Source organism: Corvus kubaryi, unplaced genomic scaffold, assembly GCF_017639235.1.
Source record: "Corvus kubaryi isolate FWS band 111438036 unplaced genomic scaffold, C.kubaryi_AGA036_p1.0 split3-73, whole genome shotgun sequence".
NCBI classification, from domain to species: domain Eukaryota; kingdom Metazoa; phylum Chordata; class Aves; order Passeriformes; family Corvidae; genus Corvus; species Corvus kubaryi.
Genome location: NW_024582091.1, coordinates 5,556,477 through 5,582,338, shown reverse-complemented (window position 1 = coordinate 5,582,338; position 25,862 = coordinate 5,556,477). Strand labels below are relative to the sequence as shown.

The 25,862-nt window shown below is 39.4% G+C and overlaps 1 protein-coding gene across 18 annotated transcripts in view; it reads left to right on the top strand.

The window, feature by feature from the left end:
• Positions 1-25,862, top strand: part of DST (dystonin) — a 293,815-nt gene that overhangs the window by 89,771 nt on the left and 178,182 nt on the right. For 12 of the 18 annotated variants that reach the window (XM_042016275.1, XM_042016283.1, XM_042016300.1 and 9 more), the window contains 3 exons: positions 16,415-16,504; positions 19,304-19,381; positions 21,752-21,844. In XM_042016275.1, coding sequence (XP_041872209.1) covers positions 16,415-16,504; positions 19,304-19,381; positions 21,752-21,844 — 261 coding nt within the window. Of the gene's footprint in view, positions 1-16,414; positions 16,505-17,035; positions 17,135-19,303; positions 19,382-21,751; positions 21,845-25,862 lie in introns of all 18 variants that reach the window. The other 6 variants (XM_042016274.1, XM_042016296.1, XM_042016282.1 and 3 more) reach the window with 1 other exon arrangement.

Sequence of the window (25,862 nt, the reverse complement as noted above, 5' to 3'; positions counted from 1 at the left end):
AGCCTCTGCACAGCATACAACCTTTCTGTGGGCAGGGTGAGTCTGGAGTCACAGAACTGCTCATACCGATAGGTTTTCTTTTGTGAATTTGTTAGACCCAAGGGAAACATGCTGTATCTAGAAACAGCTACTCCAAGGACCCCTTCTATGCAGAAGCCTCCTCCTAGTATTCCTGAAACATCCAAGTGGCCCCATGTCCCTGCAGAAGTCTTTTACTTGCTAAGGAGAAAAGGCAAAAGGCAGGTCTGCAACCTTCCTTTTCTGAGTTTTACCTCATGTTTATAGGAAAGGTATCCATTATAGGATGCTTCAGACAAATTAGATTTGAAGGAAAAAAAATCCATCCAGGAAGGTTGCCAGTACTCTGGCAGTAAAATGCAATATCCAAATTAACCATCAGGCATTTCTTCATCTAATTGAGGGCAATTGTTGTCATGTTTATAGGGGCTATTCATCTTTTTGTGTATTAAAGAAGCCTTTTAAAAATGCAGCTTTAGTTTTCTGCGGGATGCAGAAAAGCCTATCTGAAGCTTTTTGGAGAGCAATATTTAATACAAGTTAAAAATAGTGCCCTGTTTTACAGAAGAGCAGTGTACAGAAAATTATATTTCTATACAACATCATTTTACACATTTCTAAAACATGCGCAGTCATCATTGCCATGCTGGAGTAGCTTAAAAAAGATTTAGACTCTAAACCCATAAGGAAATGAGGGCAAAGAGTTCATGCTAAAACCTTTTGCCTTGCTTGCCAAGGTCAATGGCCTTAGGCCTTCATTTTCAAATAGTTCTGGGTTGGGTGATTGCAGAGGTAGAGATACAGATAGATGAGCAGATGGGGTGTGTTGACTGTGTGTATTGCTGGCCTTGATTTTCATCTCAGATTGCTCACTTTAGAATTCAGTTTGAGGGTTGCTAACTCACACAAATATAGTTTGACTATAGCTCTTCCATTAGCTTGGAATTTATGTAGCAATGCAACTTTATCTTCTGGAAGTAGTTTGAAAGCAGGTAGTGATACAGTTGTCAGATTTCTGTTCTTAGACCATTGTTTCTAGAATGGTGACTTGTATGGAAATTGAAGTCAGTCTTTCAAATGTTCTCTATCTTAAGACATAAGGGCATATTTACAAAAACACTATGTTGTGGAGGGAATGTAGAAAAAATATCACAATAAATGAGTGCATTTCTAGCGGAGACAGCAGGACCTCTCCTAGTCAATGCACTAACTTGAACCTGAGCCCTCAGTTTCATCTACCTTGTATTTAATACAAATTATATGCAACTCATATTTGCCAATTCACTGCCAATAACTTGTTTCAGACAAACCAGGATGGGAATTGTCTCATTTCAGGCATTGCAATAGGTTTATTTGACCCGGTTACCCAGCCTTCTCTAGTAGGTAGCTGAGGGAACAGGCCCTTCTAAATGTCCCCCCACTAAGATATCTACCTAAGGGGAAGATGAATTGTATCCTAGAAATACTTTTGCTCCACTGACTGTAAAAGGAAGTCAGTGTGCTTTAGCTGTCATATGTAGGGTTCAACAAGAAGTAGAAAAGATGATAATGAAAATTATGAGAGATCTTGGGAAAGACCAGACCATGTGTGTGGATATGAGCCCACTATGGGCATGGGGATGGATCACATTTTAATTTCATCTTTTTTTCCATCCTATTTGTGTTGTTTTCTTTCTCCTGTTTCTTTTCTTTGTCCCCTGATTATTTTTTGCTTTTTTTATCTTTTTCTTTTCTCATCTGTTTTCACATTTTCCTTTCTTGTTTAGTGCTTTCCTTACTCATTCTAGTTAATCTCCTGTTCTCCTGCAGTCCTGGAGAAAGTCCTGAACTTTCACACCTTTCTACCAGTATATTCAAGAGGTTTTATTCTAGGTCAGCAGCAATGACGCTTTTACGAGTTATCATCTTTTGTTGGGGAATGGCATGGAGGCCTACTGTCACTTCTAATTAAGTTCAATATTTATGGGATTTACTGAGTAATCACAAACAAGAAGATGACTGATAAATATTTATCCTTCTGTTGCCCATCTCTAGTTGCATTGCATTCAAAGCATGTAAGTGCATAATATTTAAAATTCAGTGTTAGCCCCTTGTCAGTTTAGTTGACTAGTAAAGCATGTTGTGTGCTTTGCTAAAATAGAAACATAGTCACTGCAGAAATATTTCCTGCTCATGTTCTTGAGACACCTAGTTTTATACAGCTACATAATGTGTTATTTGCAAAATTCTGCTGTTTAAGTAGTATTTGAATTCCACAGTTCAGGGTCAAGTGGACTGTCACTACATTTTTTAAATGCTGAAATTTTTCTTTTGAATTGATAACAGATTTTCTGAGAACTAATTGGAGCTTTAGACTTGCTAAGGCTACTGTTTGCTGTCTGGTGGTGTGGCTCCAGTTTAAATGTTATCTTTTATGTCTTGTTGACATACAGACTGAAGAGGTGAGATATTGGACTTTAGGCTCACCTGCTGCTATGGTATGGGCTTCCTGGGAGAACTCACATGCCACTGTGGTGGTGGGGTAGAGATCTCTCTTCTATAAACCAGCCTCTGCTTCCAGCAAGTGTTTCATGCTGCTGCTGTAAAAATAGGTTGTTAAATCTTGCTAGAGCAGTAAGTAACCCTTGATGTGACAAGAACAGGTAAATGTGTGGCTGCAAGTTTTATTCTACTGTAGTGTTCACATGGTCCTAAAGCACCCAAGGAGAAATCCAGCTTCCATGAAAGCCCAGAAATTCTTCCTGACATCCTTTGAATTCAAAACCCCAAAACTTAAGAAAATAGTGAGGCAAGTGTAAAATACAGGTGGAGAATGAGATAAAAGTCAGAAAATAAAAGACACTGTTGATGAAAATGGAGTAAAAGCAGATAAATTCCTATTTGGGGTTGATTTTCTTTTTCAAATTAAAAAAACCAGATTCTTTTGTAGTGCCAGGTCTTAGGCATGAGAGATTAAATGGGCTATTTTGAAATACTTTGTTTCTTTATTAGAAATTATGATGTACAGAAAATAGGACTAAAGGCATGGCAAGCAGAGACTGGCTAGTGATATAGCAAACACCCCCTTCAAGGGAAAATGTTTCTTCATTTTCATGGAAGAAAAGGTTGTAGAGAGCCTCTTAACTGACCTTCTAGCAACACTATGGGCCTTTGGGTGCCTGGGCAGCTCCCTGGAGAGCTGTCCTGTCCATGGCACTGACAGGGAGCCCTGCCACCTGGTGCCACCCACAATGTGGGTTGGGTTTTGGGACCCTTGGCTGACCATGCCTTGGGAGAAACATGCTGCTGATGAGAGCAATGGGCAGCATCCCTTCACTAGTCATTAGTTGCTCCAAAAGTCACTTTTAAAGGTGTTCTTAGCAAGAAGGCTTTTGTAAGTAGCAGGATAAAATGCTTTTGAAAACTATTGTTTTAAAGCCCAGTTTCAAAATCATGAACTGTGTTACAGTCATAGTGCATTAGCGAGAGAGAGAACAGCTTTTTGTTGTGCAAAGACGGAATGAATAATTCAGAATAGCAACCTGAAGTTATTGATTGCTGTGTGTCCTTCAGGCAGCACACAGTTTGCAAATGGCCTCTTAGGTCGATTGCTTCGTGAAATGTTCAGGTATGCCTGTAATGGCAGCAGGATCGACCGTTCCTGATGGAGCACAGTCATTCCTTGCTGAAAGCTGGCACTTAACTGACACTAGTGGCTATCATTTTAGATAGCACTACTCTCAGTATCTTCTTTTAAGCCATGCAGTTAAGATGTCATTTAAAATTCCCCACCTCTGCTTTTAGAAATGAGTACTTTGTAGCTCTACATCAGTATTTAAAGGATGAGGCACCTGGTGTTAATCTAATGGTAGTAGCTTTTTAAAAAATTCTCAATTTAATACCTTTTGATTTTGAAACATACTCAGAAAAAGCTGCTTCCCCTCCCCCCCCGTCCCGGTGTTAAATAAAATAAGACTGATACCTTGCTGTGCTGGTGCATCTAAATAAGCTTTGTATGCATTCCTCCCACAGTTTATTCTGACAGCTGCTGCAAACTGTGTTGGGTGCAACTTTTGTAAAATCCCACTTCCATGTGGTTTCCAGCTTGCTTTAGGCATTGGGTGCAGCTAAAGTATTAGTATTTCCTCCTCTATTTTGGAGTTCAGTTGTTTAACTACACCTACTGTTTCCAGGTGGACAGAAGTGTATTTAAGTTTTTCTCCTAAAAGTTTCTGCAGTTGAATGTTCAGGACAATTCTAAAAGGTCTTGAAGTGTTTTTTCTTTGAGACATGCTCCTTCTAAAAAATAAAGTAACTCTTGAAGAACATCACCAGTTAATGATATAAAGAAATTTTATTATTTTCCCTGGAAATATGCACAATTGTAGTTTATTCATGCTGCGCTGTGTACAAATTTTTTCAAAAATCTTCTACTTGGAGGTAAACCACACTGCTTAGCATAATCTGTAGCTGTTTGCAAAGCAGCTCAGCAAGCAAACTGGGGGCTTTTTTGGTGTTTAATCAAAGTTTAGATGAGGGAATAAAGTAACCAGGAAACAGTGAGGAAAAGTAGTGACAAATGCCAGATGTTAAAGCTGCAAAAGAGGAGGAAATTGTACAAAGTTTTAAAGGCTTCATGAAATGCATCATGAAAGTCTCTCTGCCAGTAAGCAAATAAATAAAAAATAAACAAAAAAATTCAAGTCAATAAAAACTATGCCACAGATTTCAAGTTTATTTGATCCTCTCTAATGCATTCAGACTTTGTGACTAATTGGGAGTAGGAAAGAGAATAATTGAAACCAGTAAATTCAATATGCATGAAATATAGGATAGCTTGAGCACATTGATATTTTTATGGCATGCAACCCTACTGAACCAGTTGAGTACATGCTTTTGTGTGTTGAGTTTTTTAAGAAATTGGTTTATATAGGTGCTCTTATATGAAAGAATGAGTATAAGGAGAACTAAGTCTGCCATGCGATGACTGCATGATCAATTAGAACCACTAGAATCAATATGCTTCCTATTATAGACTTAATATACTAATGTATTAATTCATTCTCTTTTTGTTCAGTCCATTGTTTGCAATTAACTCTCAGCATAGATTTTGTTTTATATTATTTATTCCTTGGGGATTGCAAGAGATAAAATTCTAGCATTTTCAATTAAGTGTTGACTTTTTAATTAATTGTTAAATTATGCATGGACTTATTTTTATCTATATACTTTTGATGTATCTGTTTCTAATAATAATTTATGTATCAGTTTAGAAATACTAGGGCTTGATCTGGGTCCCTTTGGGCTAATGTAACTGTGCCATTGGCTCCAGTGGGAGCAGTTTTTGCCCCAGTATGTGGGCTCCAGACAGTGAGCAACTTCAAACATTTAATCATAAACATTACCTAAGTATTTTGTTCTACAGCAATATTTCATATACTCTGGAAAGCAAGGCTTGCCCTGAGATAGTGTAGATGTGTGACTGTGTGAGGACCTAAGAAGGCATCAGAATAAACATGTTTTTTCCTATAAGGAAACATGTTCTCTGTTAAAGGCATTTATGGTGCTTTGAACAGGGACATTTAAAGATAATCACATAGTGTTCACAACCCTCCTCTACTTAGAATATCTTGAATTTAATTGGAATAATATTTTATCTGCCAACCTTAGTATATTGCCTGCTTCAGGCATGTTTGGAGTGTATTGCCTTTGGTGAGGGTTAGTTTTAAGCTGAGTTTAATGTTATTAGCATTGTATTTGCATACTTTAAACAATTCCTCCCTGGTCAGTTACATTTGACAGCATGTAGTACAGGACAGGAATGGTGAAGGCAATTTGGAAACGCAAAGGGTGATGAGAGCTGGGTGTACTGAAACACTGTGGCACGTCTCTGGCCAAAGATAAAACAGAAAAAAAAAAAGGGAATGTGGCTGCTGTTGATTGGAGGCATTGAGCTGGATCAAGGAAGTCGATGGTGGATTTTTGGTCACTAACTTAGCATTGGAAAGACAGGACTGTGTAGTGATGGGGAAAATCATTTATCCTCATAATTAACAGGAGGAACAATGTGGAGTTCTGCATTTGAACACCTACAAAGGAACCTTCCGTAGCCTACATAAGAAAGGCATTTCTGTGGCACAGCTCAGCTCATCCCCAGGAAGGTGTGCAAACCACTCTTACTGTTTTGTTCCCTGCCTGCTGCAGGAGTTGGGGTTGGCTGCCTCTGGTGTGGACAAGTTTTGTGAGTGAAATGCCATCCAGAGGGAACTTCAGCCTGCCAGGTTCAGAAAGTTGCTATCAAAGCTGCCTGGTTAGACAGGTCTGGACTGGCTGGGAGGGACTGCTTCAAAACTCAGAAAGGGAAGGCAATTTGCAAGCAAGTGGTTGCAAATCCCAGGCTTACTTTTTGAAGCAAAGAGAGAAGTAAGAAGTAAAAGGAGGATAATGAATGAGGGAAAGCGATAGGTAGGGTCTCCCAGGGAAATAATACAGGAGAGGCAGAAATGCAGGAGATCTGGCAGTTATTGAAGGTGTTTGTGTTAGAGACACAAAGGCAGGCTACAGACAGGCAGAACAGATAGGAGACGCCATATAGAAAATACTGCTGCTTTCAAGGTGTGTGAGATACAAAGGAGCTGTACAAGAAGGGGAAATGAGGAAAGCAGGACTAAAGGTTTTTATAAAGTTAATAAAGCAAGGTGGGGTAAAATCAGAGAAGTATAGGGTCCAGAATGAATTAATGTTACATGGAAGATCACAGGAGAAGGGCTCTGTAATTATGTTAGTTTATGAAGAAAAAAGAGTATAGATACATTACCAAGGAATAAAAAAAGATAAATAGTTTTGATCAGTGTAAAACATCAGAATTATGCTGGTGTCTTCATTCTACAAAATGCTGACTTGATGAAATACATTTTAATAAGATGAGGGTGAAATTCAGATAAGGAAAGAACAGATTGAAGAATATTTAGATAAGTTATGTTTTCTTGTCACACAGCTTTATTTACTCCACAGTTAGTAACTAATTGAAGTGATTTGTAACATTTTATCATTCTATTTAAGAATTCAGAGGAGAGGGGAAACTTCTAGAAGTCTGCAATTACAGTAAGTATAATACCTCTTCCCCAAGGAGAAGAAAAGAATGAGGAGTTATGGACCTTGCAGGGTAATTTCTCTCCCTGGAGAGACTGTGGAACATCTGGTCTTTGAAAGCAGGTGGACAAAAGGGAAGTGGTGTAAATGGTATGTCTGTACTTTTTTACACGTCTCGTTAGCAGATTACTGTCACAAAGTTTGGATGAAAGGATAACAGATACAGCTTGCTGGGGGTATTGCCATTAATAACTGCTGCAACTGCAGCTGGAACTGGCACTGGGAAGAGCCAGTGCTATCGGCTGCTGCTGCTGCCATAGCTGCTGTCAGGTGCTGCAGCAGCATCATCTGGCTCTGGGAGGCAGCACCCATGAGCAAGGAAGTTCCACTGAGAGGGAGCATCCCAGTGCCTGCTGCCCTCACTGTATCTCATCTTCACATGAGCTTTCAAGCTCTGTGACTTTGCCTTGTAGGGTGAGGTATACCTGTTTCTCTGACACTGGCTGTACATCTCTCTGGCTCCAGCCTTTTGTCATGTCAGCAACCAGCATCATCCTTGCTCTGCCACAAATCTTACAGGGTTCATTGCTTGCCCTGGGCTGTGTTGGCTTACGCCCAGGGAGCTCCTGGAACTACGCATGAGCTTTTCATCCTGCCTGTGGGCAGCATGGTACTTAGGAGACAAGGAGGCAGCTTGTAGTTCTGCCTTCTCATAGACAGGCTTGTGGGCACTGGCCGCGTAACTTCTGATCTTTGCATGGACAGGAGGTTTGTAGCCATCTCTAATAAAGTAGTAAGAAGATAAGTTTGCTTGGAAAATTAAAAGTAGGTTGTGGTAAATTGAGTTTGTTTAGTCTGAAACTGAGAAGACTGGGAGGGGGACATGATAACGTGTCGTCAGTATGTAAAAAGTGTGCAGAGGCTGGTGAACACATGTATTCTGAGGTCGAACTTTAAGGGAAGGGACAACAAAAATGTCTGTTTATTTTACAGAAGATTTAGCTTGAAGATTAGTGAGGAAAAGTGTCCCTCTCTGTAAAGCAAGTAAGTGTAGTCAAACATTGAAGCACTTGTACTGTATTTTACATTTCCTTCATTTGGATTTTCAAGAATAAATTAGAGAAGCATCTCTGGTGTTTTCTAGCCAAGCTGCACAGGACTGAGTGAGCTGATCTGTTCAATCCTTTTTAACCTTACACTTTTACTATTCTCTGGCAGCCTTCTAAGGCACAACCCTTCTCTGGTGAAGTATTATTCAACTTTTGAGTCTTAATGCTGATCACTGCCAAATTCCTTACCAAAGCTTATATTTTTATTAATTTAGTGATTTCAATCTGCAGTAATCCTATAGTTCCGGTGAGAATGCCTTCTTTCAGGTGGCTGCCATGTAAAGTGAAGCTTAGTGATGTTTGCTTTATATTCTTTGTTAATTATCACATTTATACCTTTGTAAATAAAATATTTTTAAAAGGGGACAGAACAGAAGAGACAAGTGAGGCTTTAAGCAGGTTGTGAGTCGCATTTTCTTTGTTTGATTTTAGTAATTTCTGAAATTTATGAATATCTTTAGTCTTATACACAAAAGCATTGGAACAGAGTGTACTGACCTGAAGAAAAATCGAAAAGGATTATAGTGGTGCAAAAGAGGGAAGAGAAATGGACGTGCTTGCCTTGAAATCCCAACTGGTGCAAGAAGTGTTGTTGGGTGGAAGTATGAGTGGCGTGGCACAGGACTTCACCTGACATGCCACAGGTGGCATCTGTCCCTCGTGCTCTCTTAGAGCTGTCCACAGAATGAAGGTTAATTCAGTGTGTTACATTCTAAAACTTGCTGGACATCTCTGTAACTTTATATTTTAGAACTTTAAATTGTAGCAGTGATGGAGTAGATGTCTATCACTGGACATTTTATGTTGGTAAATATGCATTTCTGGTTGTGAATCTGCATGGGCTCCACTGAGGTGGATGTACTGATCCCAGTATGCAAATTTACAAGCAGATGACCAAGACTGTGCCCAGGATTAACAGCAGTGAGGGTAGTGCTGTGATAATGGTAATAAATAAGTGGAGTGGGACAGGGGTGGGGGGGATTATATCTTGAGTGGTTGGATTGGTGTTGGTTGGGTTCCAGCCCATTCCTCAAAATGTTTTGAAATGTGTCTAGTTCTGGCCTCCTCAGTACAAGAAAGACATGGAGCTCCTGGAGCAGGTCCAACAGAGGGCAACAAAGATGAATTAGGGGCTGAAGCACCTCTTTTACAAGGAAAGGCTGAGGGAGCTGGGCCTGTTGAGCCTCGAGAAGAGATGACTGAGAGGGGACTTGTCAATATGTATGAATATCTAAAGGATGGGTGTCAAGGAGATGGACCAGGCTCTTCTCAGTGGTGCCAAGCAATAGGACAAGAGGCAATGGGCAGAAACTGGTGCACAGGAAGTTCTTGAATATGAGGAAGAACTTCTTTACTGTGCAGGTGACCAAGTGCTGGAACAGATTGTGTAGCCTCCATTATTGGAGATATTTAAGAGCCATCTGGACACAATCCTGTGCAGTGTGCTCTTGGGTGACCCCACGGAGCATGGAGGTTGGAGCAAATGATCCACTGTGGTCCGTTCCAACCTGGCCCATTCTGTGATTATGTTAATGGCGCCAATTTTTATTTCCTGTAGGAAGTGGAAAGGACTTTGGACATTTAGGGCACTTGTTTAAAGTTCTTCTGTACAACGATGGTGTTTCAAATATCACACATCTACTGAAATCCACAAAAGGACTCCTGGATGTGCGTCTTTATGTCCTACTGTTTGTTATATGTGTAAGATTATGCCTCTGCTTGCATACTTGCTTTGGGGATGTCATAGGTTAGCAAGCGAAGTCTCGGAAGTGATGTTCTTCTTACAGCTTTCCCCTTAGGAAAATACTGGAATGCATTTCATGAAACAAAATATGGGAAGTTAAGAAAAATATTTAGCAAGATTTAGCAGTGGCTGGATTAATTTTTTTTTTAATTGAGCAAGAGTATATTTATACCTTGAAGCCATACAAATATTTTATGATTCGTAGAGTTATCCAGTTATGTGGTATAATTGAAGGCCAGGGCAAAATGGAGTATATAAAAGCAATGGATGATTGAGTTGTCTGGGAGAAATGTGAAGGTTAATGTAGGGGAAAAAAAAAGTGACTGATTTGAGCTTTTAGATACAAGGACAGGCTGTTAAATGGGTGGAACACAGGAAGGGTGTTATTCTGATAATAGAATGCAAAGCATTGGCCAGATGAGAAAGTGAAGGATGCAATCAAGGATGAATCTTCAGTTAGAAAACATCTGTTATAAACAAAGATCAGGGGTGTTGAACTCACTCTGTAAAGGAGACTTGTTTAAATGTGCCTTAGTAAAATCATAAAGGAATTTTATGAAATTGAGTAACATCATCTGTGTCTGCTGTTTGTGAGAATTAATACCTAGAAATGTATTCAAGCAGAAAAATTACTCGTGAGTATGAAATAAAGAACTGTTTATTTTCCGTGAACTACAAGAATTGTTTCCTGCAGAGTGGAATATTAGACTGTCCAGCAAACGAAGAGAGTGAAAATGAGTTTTGGAGCCACTAGGCCTAAAACTGGATTTGCCAGGCTCTGCTTGCAAGTAAGGAGGACAGAAGAGACCTGGTGTGTGCCAGCTCACTGCCAGCCCTGGCTGTGGGCCCATGCTGTCTGGCTGGGGAAAGCAAATTGGGGTGTCCTGGGCAGGGTGTCCGGCGCTGGAGCTGCGGGAACAGCACCATCTGCAGCCCAGCACTCCGGCCGCCTGCGCCCTGCCCTGCGCGGAGCCGGGGCTGCAGGTCCTGTCACACCGCTTCAGTTCCCCTCATCAAGGGATGCAGTGATTAAATTCTCTTAATTAAATTTGCGTGCTTGCTTGTTTTTAATGGAATGAGTGAAGTTTAGTATGGGATTCAGTACAAAACAAGGATTGTGACCAGGGTGTGTGTTTGGAGTTCGGGTCTTTTCACAGCAGTGAGTTTTGGGTTTAGAGTAGGAGATTAAAGAGCAGGAGTGACTCGGGGAGCCTGTCAGTGTACGTGTCAGTCTGCACGGAGCTTTGCTCCTTGATCTCTTGGCATGACACCAAGCTGGCCATGGAACACAGCTCAGCGCCTCACTGCCCCACGCAGCACAGTGGGGGAAAATTACCTGCGGAGGAGTGGGCCTGTGGTGTGTTGAGCAGTGCTCATTCTTTACGTGGGGGAATGTAAGAATTCTGTTGAGTAAAATAAGTACTCTTGAAGATGTTTGAAGAAGCAACTTGCTTGGCAGATCCGTCACATGGGAATATTTTGACAAATCTCATATTTTGACAATTACATGCTTCATAGATCTTGTTACAGCCTGTTCAGATTTTGAGTGTTTCTCATAAGTCATACTGCTTGTGTCAAGCTAGTAAACCTTTATTTTTGTACACAAATACGACTTTTTGTATCAGAGGTTTTTCTATTCTTTACTCAGGGCATAGGTTTATTTGTTATCATGCAGTTAGAATTGCCACTGTGATTTCTTAATTTTTAAAGATGAGAGGACTAAAACATGCATGTTCTCAAAACTTACAGAAAACTGTTTCTTCATAACTAGCAATTTTAATAAAAGTTTTTCTTTAAAAACAAGCTTAAGTATGTTTTTAGGAAACTGAAACATTAGGGAAACTCATCAGGGTGTCAGGATCTCAACAGTGGCCACAGAATTTTTCCAGCTCTTTGAATGCGGGTGGGATTTGCTGTGGTACACTGTAGTAATAGAAGCTCTTAACTATTTATCTATTGTCTTGGTGAAAATTGTTATACTGTAACTGAAATGAGTGGGAGTTCGAAGAGATCTTTTTTTCCACGGGCATTGACTCAGATTCTTAAAGAATAAATTTGAAGTTTATTGTGAAACTCACAGTGGCCTTGAGCCAGCTGTCATTTGGACTTGTCTGTGACCTCAGTGGTAATTAAGGACTGACCCCTTTTTTCCCTGAACACACCCCTTACAGTTCTAACTTTTGAGCCTTTTCCCATTTTCCTTTGGAAAATCTGTAGTGCTTTATGTCTGGGCTGGGCATTTAATTAACTTTGCTTCCAGAAGCAAGGAGAGCAGTACTTGAAAAAGACTTTCCCAGGCATTGTGGTCTGAACAGCCTCAGTTGGATCTGTAATATTATAATTCTAGATAACTCCTGCGTAATGACACTGATTTTATGAAGGCTTGACAACTGAACTTCAGTTATTCAAAATAAGTATGGTTCAGCTTTGATTCTAATTTTGCCCGTTCTGGAAACCATAAGAAAAGGCCTAATTTGGCATGTTCTCACATTAATCAGTGTGGCTTAATTATAATATAGAAAGGGAGACTTCCGATGTTTTTAAAGAAGATACTTGATTATAGTAGTCTGCTTTCCTCACCCTGTAAAAAATTGGGTAGTTTTGCAAGTACACGAGCACAAAACTCTGCCTTGTTTCCAAGTCATGCAGCTTGCCAGGGCTACAGTGATTGCCTCACCTGCCTCAGGGATTTCCTGGTGGCCTCCGGTACATGGGCGTTACTTAGAGTTGTTCCTGCTTGATCCGATTATATTTTCTCTCCTGCCTCTTCTGCCTCCACTGTAGATTCTGCAGCACATTAATGTTTGTTTCTGCTTCTTCATACACTATTTCAGTTGGGAATGTGCTCCCTACATTTTAGGTGCTGGTCTGGAACACACTACACCCTAACATGAAAGTCTGAGGGATCTACGAGTATGCTGGCTGTGCACCCACTGTATACACAGAAATGGGTACAACCCTATTTTCCTATCCTATTTACTTCTAGGTAAGAAAAAGGGTGTGATTCTTCTTTGTTTTAGTAGAATCATCGTAGAAGCATAGAATAGTTTGGGTTGGAAGGGACCTTCAAAAGTCACAGAATCACAGAATAAGTGGAACTGAAAGGGACCTTCAAGGATCGTCCAGTCCATCTCCCAGTCCTGCGCAGCACCATCTCCAAGAGTCACACCAGGTGCCTGAGAGCATTGTCCAAACAAGTCCTTCTGGAACTCTTGTCAGGCTTGGTGCTGTGACCACTTGCCTGGGAAGCCATAGTCACATGGCTTATGGAATATAGTCATGTGGAAGCCTGGGAAGTCATAGCAAGGAGAATGGAGCTTTCCTTACCACAGGCATCATAGTATACATGCCAGAAGATGGAGGCCAGAAGATGAATCACTTCTGAAACAGTGCCTTACATTCACTGTCTTCTTTTCACTGGCGAAGCCATTTTGCTTTTCTTGTTTAAGTTTTGTCAGATGCACCTCAGCCATTCACCGTTTCCCACGTCTTCCTTAAAGAATCTCTTCTCATGTCCAAATTATCAAATCTGCCACACTCACATGAGTATATTGCAAAAAGTTGCCTGAGGGCAGCATGTAACCTACTTCGTGTGTGGACTTTGTAAAATGTAGGGCTGACAATTCTGTGATTTTATTGAAAAGCCACAAGAACTGTTAAGAAATGCCAAGGGCTCAGCAGATCCCACACATCTGTCCAGGGACCCCCATGTACATCCAGTATTTGTGGTACTGTGTGTTCTGAAGGAGGCTGAATGTGGCAGTAAAGAGCAATGAAGGATTTACATTTGTTTCTTGTAATTTAAAAGAATTCATTATATGTGTTGAGAGACAAGAGTTGCCCAAGTGATAATTACGCAGAGTTGATGTTTCAAGCTTTTTTGAAGTGTCAGTGTAGGATCTCTGGAGGAGCACAAGATGCTCCTTTTGGAAGAAGTGATCTGATGCTTTGAGTGAACATGCTTGCTCACATCAGTTGCCCAAATACAGCATTTTAGATGCTCATCTGCTGTTCAGAGTATTGGAAGAAATTCCTTATTATGTTGCCCTGTTACAGGACGACTGGCACAGTATTTCCTAAATAATGAATCCTCACAGTAATTGTCAGCCAGTGGCAAAACTTAGACAGATGCATAATGTGTACTGCTGGTTTTTCCTGTTTTGACAGCTCTATGCCAGCTTTTTCATATCCAGTGTGAGTTCATCTCTGAAGTGTCTGTGATTTTTGAGAAAGATAAACTGGGGAAGGTGGTTGCATCTGTAATACTTAGGAAACCTCAGAGCAGAAGAAACAAACAGAAGCTCAACAAGTAGGTGCTGTGAGATACAGACTAGCAGGATAACAAAGTTATCTTGCATCTAATGGGAAAAAAGAGCAGACAACAGAAATAGTGGTATTTTCTCACCCTTCAATCCAGGTACCTGTACATTGGGCAAGTCCCCTGAGTTCTATGTTGAAAAGAGTGTGGGCATTGACTTGATGCTGCACGGACAGTTCTTCACCTGTGGTGGTGCAGGGTCTTTGAGATGGACACCACATTCCTCTGTCCTTAACCTTATGTCCTCCCATGCCTCTGGCCACTGCACTGTGGATCTGTTCCGGCTGGGGATTCTGCTGGGGAAGTGCCCAGTGACATATCCTGGGTGGTGGGGCAGGCAGCCCTCTCACAGGGTTTTGTCATAAAGAAAACTTGCCTACTTTTAACAGAAAGAGTTTAGTACTTGGGTTGATATAATTCTTTGAATGTAAAAATAACGAGTCACAGTTGTTTTGGGTTAAAGATTAAAATTCCTTGTGCTTTTCCCCTCTCAAGCATTTATCATAATTGAATCTTGTATCAGGGACATCAATGATTTATATGGCTTCCCTTTTCTTTCCTTTCACCAGAGATGTAGTAGGAGAACACCTGTTCTGTTTCTTTGTTCAGCTTAACAGTACTTCAGTATTATTAGAGAAATTTTTTCTTAGAATTTTTTTTTACATTAAATTGCTTGTAGGATTAAAAAAAAAAGTAACTAAAATTAAAATGATACTATTTTGTGTATGTGTGTGAGATTGTAAAGCTATGTATATGTATTACAGTATTGGATTGTAACTTGAACTGGCTGTGTGTGCAGTCTGTGTAAACGTTTTGGAAAATATGTTCTGTAATTCCTCATGGAACAGTCTTCTAGATGACTTGTTCTGGCTAGTCTTCAGCACAAGCATAAATATGTTCTGATACTACTCTCAATTAAGACGATGGTGTTTGTGAAAACAGATTGCAGGGTAATTTCATGTTTAAAAATTCGAGTAAGAAATCTTGAACTGAAAAATATTTATGAAGCTAATATTACGTGTGGAGATGGTTATTTATGCAGCAGGATGAATCTCAAAATTCCCCCAAAAGTGTGGCAAACAGAGCTGTTATATAAACTCGAAGATCTGGGTTGATTGTTGCTGCCCTCATCACACACGTATGTTGGCAGTCAGAGTGTGTCTCCCATAGATTTCATATTGGAAGTACAACTCATCTCTAGCAGAGGTGAGGAAGAAGAAAATTTCTGATGTTGTATTTTATCCTAAGCTTAGGAAGTTTCTGATCTGGTGGTTCAACAGGAACACCAGGGAGCTGACATTAAGCTGTAGCTGGAAAGCCCTCAACCTCTGCCCTAGGAAGTCAAAAATCTCTGATTCTGAAAAATTAGGTCCCTTCTGTCACATTTAAAGAGCAGCTGGCTGAAATGGCTTAAGACATTTCACATAAAGTTATATTTAAGGTATTGGTAACAGTCAAGAAGTTGGCCTGTGGACAGGTATCTCCCAGATTTGTTGTGCCTGTCAGTAAAGGTAGGGCTTCCAGCTGTCTCTCTTGTCATTGCAGCCCCTCACTAGATCAATCTAATGTCATAGTTCTTTGGTATGGTGTGTAAGATGGATGTGTGAGTCATTGGGAGAGCTCCCGAAGTACTGGGAAACCTGGGCTGACAATACATGGTGTTAATTGGTGGATGGTACGCCTTGATTAGAAAGTGTGTTACTTTCGGCATGACTGCAGTGAACATGCATGCTGCTGACAGTACTTGTCTGTTGGGTATTTTTTTACAATTCATTGAATCTAGCTACTGTTGTCATAATGCTCACTATTTAGGTCTAAATAGGAGAGTATCTGATATTGTTTAAATTGTCAGATACTGATTTTTTTCATTGCTACATGCATTCATTACATGTAACTTAATATTGGTTTTTTTTTCCTTTTCTTTAAAGTGATATAAATATGATGGAACTGTGCAAGTGCAGACACAGATGTGAATTTTGTCTATTACAATTAATTTATATTTGTAAATTTGTCATGAAAGTGAAGAAATTCAAAAAGCAATGCTGAGGTATAGCTGAAGTTTATCTGTATTTTAAAAGATATGTGTTAATATGAGCATGAATTCTCAGGTAGAAACAGGAATCATGTATTTAATTTTTGCATTTATCTGTGCAGGTTCGAAAGCATGTGAATGACCTATATGAAGACCTAAGAGATGGACATAACTTAATCTCACTTCTAGAAGTCCTTTCTGGAGACACCTTGGTAAGCTTTTGTATCATAATGCAATGGTTCCAGATTGTTAATTATGCACTTTCTCTGTTTGTTAACTTGTTGGGTATTGACTGCTGTAGATTTCTTGGATATTTTCTGAAATCTGTGACCTGATACAAAAGACACAAGTTGTATTTCTGTTGGTAAAATATGCTGGTGTGAATTCTGTGGGGGAGTGCAATCTGTTCTCTTCCTTTCTTGTGGTTAGTGAGACTTCCATTCATAATAGGGTAATGCACTATTTCTTCTGTTCTTTCCTTTTCTTTCTGATTTTTGTTTTAACAAGTATTGGATGCTTAATATCTTTTTGCATTTAAGGGAGTAACTTACAAATAACAAGGATAACATGTCCCTGAAATGGTCTAACACACTCCTCAGGTGTCATTTCCTTTCTTTGTGAGCATTACTTCCCTTGCTTGGTATTTGTTCTCTTCATTATGTTCTTCTTTTCATGCTCTTCTTTTCATTTGTGGTCTGTCTTGTGTTTTTGCTGTCCTGTCTCCTGTCTGTTATATTCATTAGCCAAGAGAGCGAGATTTTTTGAAGACCTTACGGTTGGTGAGTTCAACAGACGCATGCGCAAATGAACAGCATGAGGATTTGGAGGATGAGGATAAGGGGGTAGGTGCCGACCCCCATAACTGTACTAATGTAGTGTTTGAAGTGTGGTGTTTGCTAATGTAAATTCTTAGTTTGGTGTGCTGCAGTAGTGGGCTGTAGAAAGGACAAAAGAACTTTTGTTGGTAAACCAGGATACATGTGTTTATGGTGGAGGTATGGTAAAGACAAATTTTTATTCAGCCTTTTTGTGAACGCCTAAAATGCGAATGTTCAAGATTTCAGTTTTTTTTTTTTCATTAAACTGTACAAAACCATGGCACAAATGTATACTAGACAACACTCTCCGGATGCTATAAAATAATTGTTTTAAATAGTAGATAGGGAAATACCATAAATCTATTAAATTAAGACTTTTTTAAACTTGCAGACAGTATTGTCCATATACAAGTAATCTAGACAAAGATTTGAAGGTTCTTCTTAGTGAAATCAATGGCAAAAAATTGATTTGTCTTAATTAGAAGCACCAGTTAACTGCGCCCATGGTGTGTGTGCCAATATATTGGATAATATCTTGAAATAAAGTAATTCAGTGTGCAGATCTGTTTGTTAGAATTTACCACACGTAGTAGTGATTTTTATCAAAGCAGGTAGATTAGAAGTCAAGCAACAGCTTTGTGTTGTGGCTGCTAAAAATACAGATAGTTTGCAGGGTTTATCTTTCTTGCAACAAATGCTGAATTATCGATTCACTATATTTTGCCCATCCAGAAGGGAAATATCTACTTATAATGTGTAAAACGTTGGGTGCTTGTTAGTCTGAGCGAGCTGTTTCCTGCCTTTTTAGACCTTGCACTTTGGTGTTTGCTGAAGCAACTCACTGTCATAGGGCCTGAGTGCCTCCCTGGCTCCCGTGCTTTGTGCTGCAGTTGTGATTGCAGTGGAATTTGTGTGCTTTTTTTCTGGAGTGCAGCATAACTCAAAACGCTGCATTTTTAAATAAAAAAATATTTCCCCTCTGAGATGCTAACTGTGTATTTTGGGATTTACTATACCTTCCTTGTTGTGGAAAACCTAGTTCCAGGTCTGCAGTCCTTAATTCCATCCGTGGAAACTCTTTGATAGCAAGGGCTGTAATGCTTGATCCTGAGTTCCTGGTGTGAAAAACAAGGGGCTAAATAGGAGATTCTGTAATGAAAATTAATTTTTTTTTTTTTTCAGTTTATGCTTCTTATTCAACTTCATTTTCCTATGTTTCTTTTTGGGAAGCATCTGAAACTCCAGAGGGGGGTAAAAAGGCAGTTAAGGAAGGCTTGGGCTTATCTGTGTGTTTCACAGTGATTATCTGAGGAAATGCTCATATTCATGGCTGATCCCTAGCAATTATAGTCCGCTTCAGTTTATTGCTGTGAAAGTTTGTGAAAAATCTGAAATAAGGAAGAATAGAAGGACTTGGATATGATGTTGATGGTATAAATTTAACTGCTTTCCCATGCTGATCTGTGACAGCTAAGTATGCGTTTTCTGTGTGATTCTTCTTCTTGGTGATTTTGCACTAACTGCATGCAGTTTTGCCATGTTTCCATTAACACACCACTCATTTTTATTTTAGAGTTTCTTCTTGACAGTTTTGACTTTGCTTTGAGGGGACTGACTTGTCAGTTTTTTTCATGCTTTAAAATGTTCTACCCAAGTCAAGAGTTTAAACTTACACTCTACGACTGTTTATGTTACATTATTCTGTTTGGAGGAAGATATTCTTTTTATTAGATGCTTTAAATAAATACGTGTAGATATCATAATGATTATGCAGTCATACCATTAAGCCATGAAGTTCCATACAGAGGTAAGCTTTTCCATCAAGAGTTTACCAAAACAATGTAAAGGTCCATGACATTACTTCTGTTTTGTTTTGCTTAATACATTGTAAATATTTTATAATAATGTATTCCAGTTTAGTTTCTGTAGGCAGTAGCCCTCTTGGCCTTAATAGTACTTTACAGGGAGCAGCCTGCATGCATCGAAGTTGCAGTTGGGGACCAGTGATCTGTCTTGCCATCCACTGTACTAAAAAATAACTAAGTTAATATAAGTAGTTAAAACACACTTTTCCACCAAAGGTATTGACTTCATTAAAGCTGTAGTGCTTCAAATACATAGTATCTGTTAAATCAGACTGTTTGTACTTTTGTCTGATGAGAAAATCTCACAACTCCTGTTTTCGAATTGTAGCCCCGAGAAAAAGGTCGGATGCGTTTTCACAGACTCCAGAACGTCCAAATTGCACTTGACTATTTGAAAAAGCGCCAGGTATGATGAAAATAATAAAAAAAAGAATTAATGAAAATTTTATCACCTGTAGCTAATAAATAAAATAATTTATCCTGCTTTGTCTCTTGTGCATGTTGTGTAACAGCTGTTTGTGTAGGCTTGGCTTTATGTCATGCTTGAGATGGTTAAGAGAGATGTAGGAAAGGTAGTTTTATGCCACCCTTCCCTGAGCAATAACAACACATTCCATATGCTATATGTTGTTAAAGAGGAGAAAATTATAGGTGAGATCCTTAGGAGTTGCTTATAGTAAATTTAACTGTCTTTCTTGCTGCCAGACATTAGTTGGTATGCAGGTTTGTTCACAATCTAATTTTTAGTGCACAGTGCCAATTCAAATATATTAGAATGTTGTGTGGGAGTTCCTTGTTTTGATTGTATTTGTTTTGGGAAAACTTTCTCAAACTTTGGTCCTGATTAAAGCAAAACTGGTCTTTTTAGACCAATTACAAAGGTGTTAGAGCCGCCTGGGCACTGTGGAAGATTCAGGCTGAATTTCACTTTATACTATCTCTTTTTAGCCAGTGTATCTCCATCCTGTTGTGTGGTTTTCTGCTACTCTGAATTTCTTTACACTTTTCAGTATCTTTTAAAGACTTACAGAATTCTTGCTTTCTCCCCTTACCAAATGGCAATTTAAAAAAAAGCCAAAACATGTAAGGAAAAACTGTTCCTCCCTATCCATCACATCCCAATGAATTGACACTGAAAATCGTTCTGATTGGTTGATTTAAAAAACAAGAATTGTTTTTGCTTCTTCAAAGGTTTGAGAAAATGTGAGGTAGCAAACCATAAACAGACACTTAATTTTGTTATGAAACCAGATGTCCTTTTGCATTTTGAGAGAAATTTCAAACTTGCCTTTCAGGTCACTGGATGGTATGTTTGCACTGAGAACTCAATCCCCCTTTGCTGAGTTCAAAGCAAACTTTTCCTGTTAACCTAAGTGAGCCACTGAACAAGTACACTACAAAGTAAATGAATGGCTACTTGACAGTCACAATGGCATTTTTATGCAGCAGGACCTTGGGACTTGTGCTGCACCATGCCTTATTTATGCATGGCAGACCATGTGTATTAAAATGCAGGAGATTTAGGGCTGTGTCATCCTCATGTTTATGAACATGCACATGCTGCCGTCGACTGTGATCTAAGGATTTTTGTGCTCTCTTTAGCCTCGCAGCTTTGTGAAGATGGCTGTATTCTAGCATGCAAAATGCTTGTAGGCCTTTGGTCTTGGCAAATTGTCAGTGGGGCTTGCAGTTGATTAAAGTTTCAGCCCTCTGGTAGGTGTTTCTGAACTGTATGTAGCAGGTAACTTGCTCAGGTTGGCTGTATAACCTCCAAATACAATGCTTATTGTGATTGTAGGGCAGAGAGATCCTATATATTGGTAATTTTGAAGCCTGACTTGAGAAATTAGCAAACAACAAGCTGTGGAATACACTGTCTTTATTGCAGGGAGTGAAGTTTGGCTTTTTTTCTCCCTCCAAATAGTTAATATTATGTCTGCAGATAAAAAGAAGGACATGCCTTTGCTTGTTCAGTTGATAGCAGGGTATATGTTGAAAAGCGTGTGCATCTAACTTTACTAATGTAAGCATAAAATGTCTTTTAGCTTAGTCATCTCTAACTGCTAGACTAAATGCATGCATAATACATATAGAGAAATTAAATGTGTTAATAAAATCAGACCAAAAAATGGAATTATTGAACTCTGGGTGTGAGTGTATTGGAGTGTAATAGCAGCTCTTGTTTTAATCTATTAACCATTTGCTTATAGCACTATGAATGAGTACAGCATCAGAAACGATAATAATTGTTGTCTTTATTAAGCCATTGGTTACTTAAACATGATACTAAATTCCTAGTTTTATCAAGCCAGACCTCTGTTTTAGCAGGCCAGTTCTTCTGCTGCAGAATTCTTGCTCAAGTACAGGAAAGCATGGGGTGGAAAAACAGCAGCGATAACTTCCCAGTGTCAGTACTGCCCTGGGACTGATAGAGCAACTACAGATCATTATATTCATGTTGTCCTGCCCTGCTCTGTTGTGCCTTCCCCTTTTGACAAGAGCCGAGGCAAAGGGTATTTGGCACGGGGAACAGATCTGCTGGCCTGGTGACAGCTGAGAAATTTCTTCATCTCAGTGTGAGTGGGAGAGGGCAATTCCTGGCAGGCCACTTACAGGCAGAATGCAATTCCTTTCTGCTTTTGAGAATTAAAAAAACCCAGCAGAGTAGGCTCAGGAAGTGAGTAGTACATCCTTTACAATCATGCCTGTGTAATGCAATATGTATTTGCGATGTATTTATTTTAATTTTGCCTGTATTTTCTTTCTGTGATGGCAGGTGAAACTGGTTAACATCAGAAATGATGATATAACAGATGGGAATCCCAAACTGACTTTGGGGTTGATATGGACCATAATTTTGCACTTTCAGGTAAGCCTGGTTTTGCTTGACAATATGTTTTCGGTCAGATTTTTGCATAGTTGTGAGGAATGTCAACTTAGACAGGACTCCACAGATTTTATCTCTTCTCTAATGTGTTTCTGAAGGTTTTGATGATGTATCTTATTTCATGATGTAAACTGAATCTCGAGATTTTATTTGCTAATTTCCTGTGTGTGGAGTGATAGAAAAATAGCTTCTGTTTTGAACATCATTAAAGACAGAAATTGATGTATTCCTTCCAGCATTTGGACATATCCTTCTTGTTTTATTCTACAGACTTCTTTCGATGTGTATTAAAATATATTGAAAAGTTTAAAATATTGTTTTCATTCAGGTTCTGCTGCTGTATTTTAAGAAGCTCTGCTTTCAGCCTCTTCTAGTAGCTCCTCCCATGTCAGCATTTGTTTCTAGCCCCAGCGATGGTAGCGTGGGTCACACTAGGTGGCACTCTGGTTGTTGTACACTGGTGGGATTGTGTACAGTATAATGCAGCCTTACAGTGTGTGGTGTTAAATGGCTCCTCAAAAGGAGGCTTGCATAATGGTCCTGGCTGTAGATGATGTAATTCAGATGACAGATAATTCCCATTTAGTGACTGCAGCATTGTTAACGATAAACTCCCTGCTGTGCAGGCATTTTAAATGATCAGAAATTTGCAAGATCACACAGAAAAAACATGGTTCACTTAGGAGTGTTCCACACTGGATTTATGACTGAAAAAAATTTCTTAAAAAACCCCAGAAAGGCTGCTAGGATCTAATGTGCCCTTCTACAAATCCTAATGAGGAGCAAAAACATGAATAGGGCCCTGATATAAACAGGATGCACATCTTAGCCCAGACCAGCATGTAGAATAAAGGAGAAACTACTAGCGAGGGCCTGGAGTTCCCTCAGCTCCCCTTGTCACATCAGTCTTTGCTCCCACATGGTTATATAGAGAAAAAAAAGCTGGGTGTAAACATATTTAATCATGACCTACGGGATTAGGCTGTGATTGAAAATTGCTCTATTTTAAGAAATAAAGATTATTAACAACTTACTAATAGAATCTGTTAGTGGAACTTAAACCTTTACTTGATGTGTATTTTATGTTTCTGAACCTGAATACTAGGCTGTAGGTTGCAATACCTACCCTGAATGCAAAAGAGGTTTGTAAAGTGGTATAAGACACACACCCTGCACTAGCCTGTGCTTGCATGACATTTACTACTATGCCACTTGCTTTGAAAAATATGGCAATTTGGTGTCATTGACACCCATATATGGCTGCTTTGGGCTCAGAACGTGAAGTTCAGAAGAATGTACATGCTTAGACTACAGGTTTTTTGTATTTCTTCACTTAGATTTAAAATGAGAGAAAAATCTGAACGGAGAAGTGTACCAGTGGAATCTTCACCAAGGGATAAAGCTTTGTGATAATAATTGTGTTTATGCATGGAGTAATCCTATAGTTATCAGGAAAGTTGTGATTAGATTCAGTTTGAAGTTAAGACACCTAAATCTGGGTGCTTATGGAGAGCGATGTTCTTATGCAATTGTCTAAGTTGTCCCTTTAATCTGATAATCAGAGTGATAGAGGGTTAGTCTATACAGTTAATATAGCCTAGACAGTGAGTCAACTAACTAGCTACTAGAGGTTCACTCCACTCGACTAAACATAAACATCTGTGCTGTTGGAGATTTATGAGACACCCATGTGAGTATGAGAAGCATGACATGGATCTTATGGGAAACCCACTCTCATCCGGGAAGAGGCAGATCAGGCAGGATAAACTGCTTCTTAAATGATGGTAAACATGTTTAGCAATGGATCTGAGGCCTGGAGGGCTAGGCAATATGGAGGGTGAGGCTGATGGAGCAATTCAGATCCCTTGAACGAGACGCCTAGAGCACCTACGGAGCTATTCCTTGTCCAGCATAGTTGCTGTGTGTGTTCTGAGATGACACTTCATATCCAGTAGCATATGCAGTGGGAAGCAGGTTTCCTTAGGTCTTGTGATGCATATGCCATCTCCATGTGGATATCTCAGGTAGCTTTAAGTGTCTCAAATATTCTAGGTGGTCAATTGACTTTCTTATGTCTCTGCTTCAGGGTGTGAAACATTGCTGTTGATTGTACTAGCCAGATCCCCAGGGCTTTTGATTCAGTCTCCTGAAGACAGGTGGCATTTGAGTGATATCTGAGGTGTGCTAGAGTACGCAGGACATGTGTGTGGACTTCTCTGATGAGACACCACACCTGTGAGAGACTCATGATCTTCTGTATCTGCAGCTGGAGGCCAGCTGGGATATTGCATGATACCTCAAAGAGCTCCAGAAGCCCATTTTGAGGAAACTAAATCCTGCCTCCACTGCATAAAGTGGTCTCTTCAAAACCTAGCCAGAGTGTAAACATGAGTACCTAGACACCTAAGTGGTGGAGTTTTAACCTTAATTACCCCTTAATTTTCCCAGCATTTGCAGAAATAGTTAATTTCTCAGTGAGCATAAGAAGCTGTTTGCTGTGTGATATTACTGGCTCTGCTACATATCAATTATGTGTGTTCTAATAACACTGCAATCTGGGAAATAGTCAAGATGGCAGAGAATTTTTTTGGCTGTTGTTTGTGGCTTATTGTTTCTCTGAGTCATGGTCCTTATCTGGAGGATATTGTTTCCTCAAAATAGAAAATCCCTCTGATTGTTAGAATGATTTAGTGGAAAGACATGATAAAAAAAATAAAAGATAATACACATTTGAGGATTATGTTTCTCTTGCATCTGAATTGCATCTAGAGATGGTGATGGCTTTGTGAATTGGTACCCATAACTAGATAAATATAAATTTTATTCTGAGTTACAGCACTGACTTCTGCAGCTGCACAAGTCCAGAAAGTATCCATTCTTCTGTGTCCCAAGTAATTACATAAGAGATACTGACAAGCTTGAATGAGAAATCTGGTGGATTATTAAATTGAGTATGTAAGGAAATAACTTACTCTGTGGGTATTGAAAAACCCCAATGTATGTATGCTACTAGGATTTATGCAAGCTTTCAATGTACATATTTCACATGATTTTAATAGTAGGTGGCTTAGTTTAAATTCAGCTTCATAATGTCATAACGTTATAAGTTATTTTCCTGGCACCTGTAGAGCATGCTGAATCAGTTTATAGTATTTTGTATAATCGTAGGCTGTAGGTATAAATATCCAAATTAATACTTTCATGGACTCCTTCTTCAACATCCAATACATTTTCACTGACAACATTGGAGATGAACAACTATAAATGAAAGCAGCATTTGTCCTCATAAAGTCATCACAATGCTGTGAAAACTGGTGATCATTTCTTTTCAAACCACTGCAAACATTCTTTAACAAATGTTAAATGTTTAAAATCACTTGCAGTTGGTTGAAAAAAGCACGCTGAAGCAAAGCAAAACTTTGAACTTCCATCTAGCTAAAATTAGGCCTTTGTGAACTCAGACCTTAAAAAATTTCAGAAGATTTTAAGTCATGACTCAATTGACTTTTTCTATTTCAGTTTCATCATCATTTTGCAGCTCAGGAACTGCCATTAAACATTTTTCCTTCCACTCTCCCCTGCTTTTTGCTGTCAGACCTCTGCAGGATGCTGCTTTCCAAGGTTCTGGTCAGTGATGATTTTGTCCATATATTACAGTACTGTCCAGCCCTCTCCAGCCAGATGGGTACTTTCTCTCAGGCCTCCTTCAGCACGTGTAACCTCTTTACATTTCTCTTGCCAGCCAGCAAATACTTCTTTTTGCTGCTGACTCCCCATAAACCTTTAAGAAAAAATAATTTTTGATTAATCTGCCCCCAAGCAGTCTATAGACTGTTGATTTGGTCCAGCATCAGCAGTTAAACATTTACCAGTGTTGGTGAAAGGGTGAGGCAGGTGGATTTGTAAGGCTGTGACCTGCATACAGGGTGGCCAGAGGAGGAGGCAGCTCAGCTGTGGTAGCCCATTCCAGTAAATGATGTGCAGAAGACAGAGGGATATC